This window comes from Dermacentor silvarum, chromosome 4, assembly GCF_013339745.2.
Source record: "Dermacentor silvarum isolate Dsil-2018 chromosome 4, BIME_Dsil_1.4, whole genome shotgun sequence".
NCBI classification, from domain to species: Eukaryota; Metazoa; Arthropoda; class Arachnida; order Ixodida; family Ixodidae; genus Dermacentor; species Dermacentor silvarum.
Genome location: NC_051157.2, coordinates 19,895,937 through 19,905,448, shown reverse-complemented (window position 1 = coordinate 19,905,448; position 9,512 = coordinate 19,895,937). Strand labels below are relative to the sequence as shown.

Below are 9,512 nucleotides of genomic sequence, written 5' to 3'. Positions count from 1 at the left end.
GAGCGGCCTGCAGCTTTGTCCTGGGGCAGGGCTTCTCAGGACCTAGTTAATAAAGTTCTTTGTCTGTCTGTCTAGCTACCTACTGCCGCCCGATTCTTGGCCTATCCCCCGTAGTGGATACGAGCCATGATAGAGGCTCATCATCATCATCATCAACAACAACAGAGAGAAGGCCATATCGAACATGGCGGGTTGTTCTGCCGGTCTAGTGCAATGCATGGAAATGGAGGACGAGTCCGGCTGCGCTGGGGTCGAAGAGGAGTGCGAGTCGCTGGAAATCACCGCTGACCAGGCCGCACTGGTGAACACGCTGTCCAGCAGCGTCCTCGAGTGCGCCGCTGAACAAAGGGCGGCCGAAGCTCACAGGCCGCCGTTGTACAGGACACTGGACGCATTCAGGGTAAGTGCTTCCTTCACCGCATTATAACTGTTCTCGTGTGTGCCTTCTGTATAGGCGCTTTTTTCACTCATGAAACGCAAACGCCTTTTTAGCTTATAGGTTTCTCAGCAACTTGCCGTAAAAATTTGCAACGGAAGTTGCGTCCTCACTGGCGCGCATTTGGATCTGTGCTCCCCAGTGTAGAAATATGGCAGGCACTATGCCCATATATCACAAAATTTCCCGTGCTTTTGTCGCGACGACATAATTTTCCTAGTTTACAGCAAAATGGCCTTGTCGTAATCATGGGATTGCAATGCTGTGATGTTAACGGGACAGAATGCAATGCAGAAATTTATGTTGCTACGACAGAAATTTTTTATCGCAGCGACTTACGACGGCCAACATCTGAAAAACCTTTCTGCCGTTATTATTAACATCTTTCAGTTGTGTTTTCCCTCTGGACTGACACTGAAGTTACCACGTGACGCCCTGAAGATAGCGTTGATATAATCTCGACCGGGTGAGGTGGGTCGTCACCGCAGGAATCAGGAAACGACGATGAAGGCGGGCATCGTGATGATGAAAAAAATGTCACAGTTTCGCCCTAAGGGCGAAGCAATGAATGCGATAGCAACACAGCAATGTCATACGATGTAAGGTGAGCGGCTTTGGTAGCAATATGAATTGTAGTAAACATGAGCTGATTAAGTAAGCAGGTGTGCTGCGGCGTAAGTAGACCGACATGAAGAGAGACTCGATGACCACGAGAAGGCGCGTGTGAAACGGTGGTGTTGATGAGAAGCGCTTCCCGTGGGCAGCGCGCGTGCGAAGGGACACACCTGTAGCGCTGCACTGCCGATCCGGGCAGCATTACATGTGTAGCGTGCGTTGGAAAAGGTCGCCCGACTATTACTAACTGAATGAACAAGCGTGGTGTGAGCGCGCACAAACAAACATGAATAGATCACACTGAATGACTGCAGACAACGACTGTCAAAACGCTGGCAGCAAGCAGCGGGCGAAGGTACATGCGGTCTATCGCTTCAACGGAAACTGAGCGTGCATAAAGGTCAGAGCCGTGTGGAGATAAGAGACGGTGCGGCGAGCGACGAGCGCGGTTGCTCGCAGAGGAAAAGTGCGCCCCCCCCCCCCCCCCCCCCCCCGCTCCTTCCGGCGCTGGCTGCCCGCTTCCTTGCTTGCGCGTGGGAGAGATAAGAGACCGTGCGGTCGAGCGACGAGCGCGGTTGTTGGCACAGTAGAAGTGCCCCCCCCCCCCCGCTCCCTCCGGCGCTCGCTTCCCGCTTCGTTGCTTGCGCGTGGGAGATTTTATCTATACGGAACCTCACGGCGATGGCGACGGCGACGGCGACGCCGACGGCAGAAATCCGGTTGAAGTGTCCATATAATTGCTATCGCAATAAAATAGAAAAGATTGTATTCACTGCTTTGGTACATGGTTTTGACTCTATCCGAGTCTCGAGCGGTTCTGATTAACACGGGGGCCAGGACGGCCTTAAATCCCCTCGTGGTGGCCGGCGTTTCCTTCGGGGAAGTCCTCTCTCCGGTGGTCAAGTTGACGACCTCCTCGCCCTCGGATCCTCCTTCTTAGTAGCTCGCCGTTTTCGTCTGCTCCGTAGAGGTGAGAGCTCTCTCGGGGCTGAAGGGGATTATCTCGTCACGGGAAAAGCGCTGGGGCTTGCTTCCCACATTGGAGAGATACAGATTCCAGGCATAACCTGCCGATGACTCCTACGGGGAACTTGTGGAAGTGTCAGACCTCTGTCGGGCGGTCAAGTTGGCGACCTCCTCTCCCTCGGGTCTTCCTTCTTGGTAGCTCGCTGTTTTCGTCTGCTCCGTAGAGGTCAGACGCTCTCTCGGGGATGGAAGAGGATTATCTCGTCACGGGAAAGGCGCTCGAGCTTGATTCCCACATTTGACAGGTGCAGTTCCAAGCCGATCATAACAGCGTAGCTTCTGCGTTCAACCACTTTAACAGGTGGTGTCTACGCGATGGGGTCGCTAAATGTCAGCGATGACGTCTCGGGAGTTTCCGACACCATATTGCGCGTATCATTGCTTTGATGTACAAATATCAATCAGACGGTCCTACATCTTCTGATCAATCAGTTGGTACTTCAACTGCGAATAGCTTTTATGACAAAATATTCGATTGATGTTTCGTACGTACGTGGGCTAAATGACGCAAATATGCTGATTTCCGCTTCTCTTCTGCATAATGTACCATTTTTCGTGTGATTGTCCAAAGCTACCGAATTAGTTTCTTACCGCAGCAGATTGTCGAGTGCATTGATCATCTTCGCATGTCGGCAACATGCAGTCACATACAGTGTAACGTGTAACAATGAATACCACAAGTATGAAGTGTTTCGACGAAAATTAGGATGTGATATAGGTTGTTTTGAAGCTAGGCGGCCATTTCTTCCTACAGTGTATAGGTAAGCATACAGTACGAACGATTAACTGTGTAATGCAAAACCTGCCATTTCGTGCCTTTTTTGCATGTTGATGGCTCACGATTGAGAGAGCCTAAAGTTTTAATCGACGACCGCCCCATTAATGTTTTCTATCCCTTGCCACACTGCTCCCCGGCCAGGTGATACCGGCGCCCCTGAAAAAACCTCGCCTACCACTCCACCGCCCTCCTGATGCTGCAGCATCTCCCGAAGCCCACGGCGGGACGGCGCTTTCCCGAGACCGACAGGTATGCACGCATGCGTCCAGCCGATGTGCACAGGCGCTACGCGAGACGTGTACACGCGTCAAGCGTGGCGTGCCGTACGTGCATTCTACTTGAGTGTACGCGTGATTCCGTGTGGCTCTGGTCAATAGTGCGGTCATTAAGTGGCTCCTGTGTGCACGAACTGGCGTGCATGTATTGCCTATGCAGCCATGAGAAGCTCCGCGCACACACAGGCGCCGTGAAAGAGGGTGGCGAGGCTATGGTGAATCGACCCTTCTCGGCATGGTGGAACAGCATGCAGAAAAGAGAGCGTTTAATGTGGAGCAAAAGTAAAAACGCGGAACCAGCGGAGCAACTTTTTCTTCGATCGCTCAGAACATTCTTCCGCTAGCCTTTTTTTTTTTCGACTTTTATTCACCCGTTACTTTACCCGTACAGTTAATCGAATGGCACGAATGCTTTGCCTAGCGTATGAATAAGAAAGCGGGATAAAATGGGATTGTGAAGTACGACTACGCCATTTCCGGAACCCGTACACAGCAGAAAAGGGCAGCAGGGTCTATTGGGCTACCGTTGTAACGACATACATTTTTGCCTTATTGTATTTTTATGGGACAAACTGCTCTCATTATGGCGCTCTTTTGTGCCGTCAGAATTACTCTATGCGTTACTACTTCAGACACGATGTGTGTGAATAGTAAAAACCAGTCAAAAGACGAAGGACAGAGAAGAGACGTGGCACACACGACGACACACACACACACACGACGTCCAGTCGTCGTGTGTGCCACGTCTCTTCTCTGTCCTTCGTCTTTTGACTGGTTTTTACTATTCACTATGTACCAACTGACCCAGACTGCTACTCTACTGCAATACGATCTGTTTGTTGTAGCGAAAGCGGTATCCGTCCTCTTGTCGGTGCGACATGGGTATAGTTCTGTCATCGCGACAAAAAAAAAAAAAAAGCGACAGAAATGCTCGACGTTTTCGAGCCTGCTTCCTGTCGCCGTATTTAAATCTTGAGCTGGGAATCCACACACTGTAGACGAATGCGAGACTTGCATGCCAACCCCAGCCTTCTGCGTCCTGCCAGGTTCAGCTGCGCCCTGCAGCCGTTGGCGACGGTGGTGGTTCTCGGGTCTGTCTGTGGCTGTGCGCCGCAACGTCCTTCCTGTGCTTCGCCGCCCTGATCGCTGCAGTGGCCGTTGTGATCTTCAAGAGCTCGGACGAACTGAGTCGAAGCTTTGGCGAGGTCGGACGCGCCTTCAAGGTTGGTGAGATTATACTGTGAATCGCTGTGCTGCCTTGAGGAAGGGGATGCTTCCGCGTAAGAAAATACCATGGCCAAGCGGTTCCTCTAATGAGCTGGGAGCAAGTCAAACGGTTTGCGACGGACAAAAATTTGGGAACATCTGCATTAAACCAATCGGCTACTTTAGAACAAAAATCGCAAAAAGAGAGAGAGATAAAACTTTTATTGTGCCCGGATGGGGTTTGGGAGAAGGTGGGCGAGGGAGAGTCGCCCCCTCCTCTTCCTCAGGCGGCGGCCAGAAGTCCGTGAGTCCTGGCACTAGCCTCGGCCATCTGGACGAGCCGGGTTTGGGTGCCCGGGTGAGAGCTGAGCAGCGCGGTCTCCCACTGCTCCATCGTTTTTATTGATAGTAAAGCCGAGTTGTCTTTCTGAATGTGGTGATTACTATCGGGACATCCCTAGATTATGTAAGGTAAGTCGGCCCTTTTTCCGCAGCATTTGCAGTCACCCGAGTATAGTTCCTGATAAAAATGGCAATAGGTGGCGGGGTTCGGAAAAGTGTTGGTTTGAAGTTGTCGCCAGGCCACCGATTGCCATTTTGTAAGTGATTTAGTTGCTGGAGGGTACTTGGTTCTACCTAGCCTATAATGCTCACTGATATCTCTGTAGGTGAGCAACCTGTCACGTCTCGACTTTCGTAGCAGACCCGCGCACGAGTTAAATGGCTCGGTGACCGAGTCGCCATCATCGCCGGTCCGGAGAGCAAAACCTTGAACCGCATCGTGCCCGTGTTCATTACCAGTCAAGCCAGAGCGAGCTGGTGCGCATATAATCTGTACATCCCTAACTATTTCGTCTTTATAGTCGGTCGACAGAATTCGTAGTGCTTCGGGCGATATGCGTCCCCTCGTGAAATTTCTAACAGCGGATTTGGAGTCGCTGACTATGATTTTGTATTTGGAAGAAGTCGTCATTGCCATGGCAATAGCCGCTTCCTCCCCTACCTCCGGTACAGTCGTTTTAACTGTGCCGGAGGCGATGGAATTGCCCTCGCGATCAACTACTCCTACGGTCATGGCGTCGTGACCGCTATAATCGGCCGCGTCCACGTACACCACGTCCTGAGGTTTCAAAGCGCTTATGTAATGCCCTGGCTCTGGCCTGCCTGTGACTCACGTCACGCACTGGGTGCATGTTTCTCTGCAGGGGAGAGGTGTGAATGTGGTCGCGTACGTCGCAGGGGACGTCAAGCTTGGTTCCGGTATCAGGTTCGTCGGTGATGCCTTGGGTATTTACTATTTAGGATGTGTCACCCAGTGGGGCTTGCGGAGAGCCTCTCTGACTGTACGATCCTTTGAGCTTCGATAAGCTCTTCAATAGTGTTATGTACACCGAGTGCGTTGAATCTGTCTGTGGAGGCCGTGACGGGTATGCCCACTGCTTGTTTGAAGGTTTTTCTGATGAGGGCATTGATTTTGTTCCTCTCCTCCGTTTTGAAGTCTAAAAAAGGAGCGACATAGACTATACGGCTTAATACGAAAGCCTGGACGAGTCTGACGAGTGTGGCCTCTTTCATCCCCGTGTCCCGATTGGCGACCCGCGCGATGAGGCGGAACGCTTGAGCGACGCTCTTTTACAGCGTACTTATTGTGTGTATATTGTGTCCGTTTGCCTGAACCTGTAGGTCGAGGATCTTAATGGTAGTGACTGTCGGAATAAGGTGCTTTCCGGCGGCGTAAAGACGGTCTTTACGGCGGCCTAAAGACCGCTCACTCTCTGTGTTTTCTGGTGTCCGTTGCTACAATTGACTAGGTGCCAGGTGGTGGTGGTGATTTTGCCCCTGCCCTGAGTTGAGCGATTTCTGCTTTGAGTGTCTTGTTTTCTGCGATCACCATTTCTAGGAGTTGCCTAATTCTAATAAGTTCTGATTGCTGTTCAGACTGCTTTGTGTCTTATCTCTATTTTTTTTTTCTGTCTGCTTATTTTCTGCTAAGGGAGCACCCTAATGAGACCGCGCTAGCCCAGCTCACCTTGTTTTGATGGCTTCCTCCTTGATTGCTCGGGCCGGCCCGAGGCTCCGACCTTGACTTGGACCTCGAGTCCGAGCGGGACCGTGATCTGTACTCCGTTCTCTGGTTGCTATGGCTCCGTTATCTGGTTGCCGATCTCGAGCGGTGCTGCTGGGGGGGGGGGGGGGGGGGTAGTTCTCTCCTCTCCTCCTCGGGTGTCTTGGCTGACGTTTGCTCCATCTCCAGTGTTCCCGTAGGTGGATGGTAATCGTGGGAAGGAGCTGGAGCGGTCCCTGTTGAGCGTGGTGCATAAGCAGATTGCAATCAAATTCACAGATATGATTGCAATTCTCGATTGTGAAGTCATCCCTCGTCCTATTTTTGCCCTCCGAAGCTTGAAAACTAGAAATTTAGATAACGAATGGATTGATGCATAAACTACGCGGATCGTCCCTCATTTTACCAGCTTCCCCGAGAGAGAGCGATAGTCGTTCTGGTACACCGAATGTAAAACGGGAACGTCATAGATTCGGTATCCACCGGCGACTTTTCTTGCACCGTTCTTCCTCGACCATGACCCAAGAATGTAACAAAACGTCTTAAATTCAACAAAAGGCCTGAATTCCCTTAACGAGCGCCTGGTCGGGCTCCCTTAACTCCTTCCGTTCCCATACAGCCAGAAGCCTTTTACCTCACAGCCCACCGCCTGCACGCACGGACGTACGCCGTGGCGTATCGGCAACCTTGAGGCAGCATTACCCACTGCGGCATAACTCACTTCTTTACGTGTGCAGCTCACATACTTCATCCAAAAGGCCCGGGGTGGCAACACGTGGCGCTGGCACTTGGCAGTTTATTTCGGCCTTGCAAAGGCTTCGCTCTCAGTGCCTCGGCGAGCCTCGGACGCAACTCTTCATTACGCTGCACTGTTTCTGAAACAGCCACGCCTGCATCATTCATTAATGAAACCACGCACGTTCAATGCAGTGTTGAAGTGTAAATGAGGCGAAGCTTGTTCGAGTTCGCGAGGTAGCAAAAGTAGCGGATGACACAGGCAGGGCCTCGTCGCCTGTATTACATCTGCGTGTCACGAATACTAAAGCGCTGTATGATCGATGCTTGTCGAGGATACGATGCTAATGAAATGTGTATGCACTAAGAAATACGACCCATATCAAAATATGTTTAAAGCTTTTATACCCATTGTGTCACAATGGCACATACAGCTCAGGGGGAATTGGCCAAGAATTGGGCACGCACCCATGACCAGGAATGGGGCAGCCCAAATATATATAAGGAAACCGTTGAATACCATGCCATGCGCTATTCCATTAAGAGGTCTATGTGCTTTAGAGATACCCAAGAGTCGACATTATGTACGAGCTTTATGTCGTGGTTTATTGTTTGATTACGCCGAACACACTATAGCACTGCTTCGTCGGTCAACACTCGGAGCTTAGTCGTGCGTGTGTGCGTGTTTGTGTGCGTGCGCGCGTGTGCGTGTCGATTTATATGATTTCTTTCTTTTAACAGCCTAGCTGTTTAAGCCAGCCGTAATTTATGGTTCGTAACAAGAAACTAGACGAAATAAAGTAAAATAAACTTTCTTGCCGAGGCGGGATTCGAACCCGCGTACCCCCGGTTCCAAGGCGAGCGTCGTAACCACTAGACTATTATTTTTTTTTTTCTTTATTGCCACTGGGCTATATGTTCTGCAAGCGTGGCTGTATAGCCCACTAGGCACGCTTGCAGAACATGCACTTATGCGAACCATATGATTCCATTATTCGAGCGTCGTCGTCTTCGTGCACACCTGGCGCGTTCGTATATCTCGGGCTCTGCGAGGTGAAAAGTTTGGTTTTGCGCGCTATGAGAGCGAGAAAGAGAGAGACGTATTCATGGAGCGGTTCTCCTGGAACGCGGTTTCGGCATTGGAACGCGGTGTCAGTGTTGCAAGTTGCGCTATGCAACGCGCAGTGACGGCCGTAAGTCCGAGACGCGCGAAAGGAAATTATCATCATCATTAGTAATAAGATGAAAAGTTCGCGCGCACTTCCGGAAAATGATTACGCCAAACCCCGGAAGGTGGGAGGCAGCGGTCAATTGGCAAAGAAACTTTGCTTTAACAATATACTGATTTTGCTAAATATAATTTTGTTTGGTTGTCACATATAATCTTGGTTTATAGCGCGAAGGGCCGCAGACGAACACTAGAAAAAGACAGGACGAGCGCTACGTCCTGTCTTCTCCTATAGTCTTCGTCTGTGTCCCTTCGCGCTATAAACCAAGAATATGTTACCGTACCGACTCGCCCATCTGTCCAGCCTTTTGTCACATATAACCCGATTTGCACTTCTCCTTTCAGGACGAAAGTGCTGCGGTGCGGGGAGCGGTGCTTGTACCTTCGACAACACGAGACACGGTGTCGTCGAGCAGGAGGGCGCCGATGAGCGACAGTGCTTCGATGAACCGAACGGAGTTTGTCTTCCAGGCCGACTGATCGTAACGAGCCTCGCGTTTCATATCTCTGCTGCTGCAGTCATCAAGCTGCTTGCGGTGCGACGATATGCGGTCACCCGGCATTCTGGGAGTGACACGCGATAATTGTGGGCGACAACGACGACGACGATGACGAACTGTTACACATTTCTTGAACGTTAAAATTTCGTACACTTCTGGTACTTCACAAACTTGCGCGGATCGATAATTGTAGTACGAACGTGAAATAAGCGGCCACCTCGTATCCATATAGAGCGACCATGGCGATGAGGTTTAACGTCGCGATAATTTTTGTTTTACTTCTCCTTTCGTCATGTGGCGTCCCGCACAGCACATGCAAAGCTAGTGATAAAAATTTTTTGCTATCGTGACCGGTGCCATTTTTACACGTTATATACGTGTGCTTTAACGCAAATGTGGAGGATATATACGTGCATACTTTGTCGATAGCGCTTTGTCAAAGTAAATGCGTGGCGGTAGCTGTGTCGTCCGAAAAGTCACGCTGCTGGCCCCGAAATCACGTACACTGTGTTGGTTGTGAAGCGTGACCATTGTGAATTTTCGAGAGGGAGAACTCTAAGTGAACTAACTCTATAAGCAACGCTATTTTTCAGCGAAGCTTTCTAGGCTCACAAGTTTCAGTGGTGGTGGTGTCGCGCCAGAAAGTGG

General features: G+C 50.7%; 1 protein-coding gene across 1 annotated transcript; it reads left to right on the top strand.

Moving 5' to 3' along the window:
* The first annotated feature begins 223 nt into the window (after positions 1-223).
* On the top strand, positions 224-9,179 carry LOC125944630 (uncharacterized). Its single transcript, XM_049665149.1, has 4 exons — positions 224-400; positions 2,997-3,104; positions 4,177-4,353; positions 8,710-9,179. Exons 1-4 carry the CDS (start codon positions 224-226, stop codon positions 8,842-8,844), a joined length of 597 nt encoding a protein of 198 aa, XP_049521106.1. The 3' UTR covers positions 8,845-9,179.
* Positions 9,180-9,512: the final 333 nt, after the last annotated feature.

Excerpts from the sequence above, each read along its gene's own strand:
- LOC125944630 (XM_049665149.1), top strand. The coding sequence starts at position 224 with ATGGAGGACGAGTCCGGCTGCGCTGGGGTCGAAGAGGAGTGCGAGTCG. Across the intron at positions 3,105-4,176 it reads CGCTTTCCCGAGACCGACAG|GTTCAGCTGCGCCCTGCAGC; the intron begins GTATGCACGCAT and ends GCGTCCTGCCAG. Across the intron at positions 4,354-8,709 it reads AGGTCGGACGCGCCTTCAAG|GACGAAAGTGCTGCGGTGCG; the intron begins GTTGGTGAGATT and ends TTCTCCTTTCAG.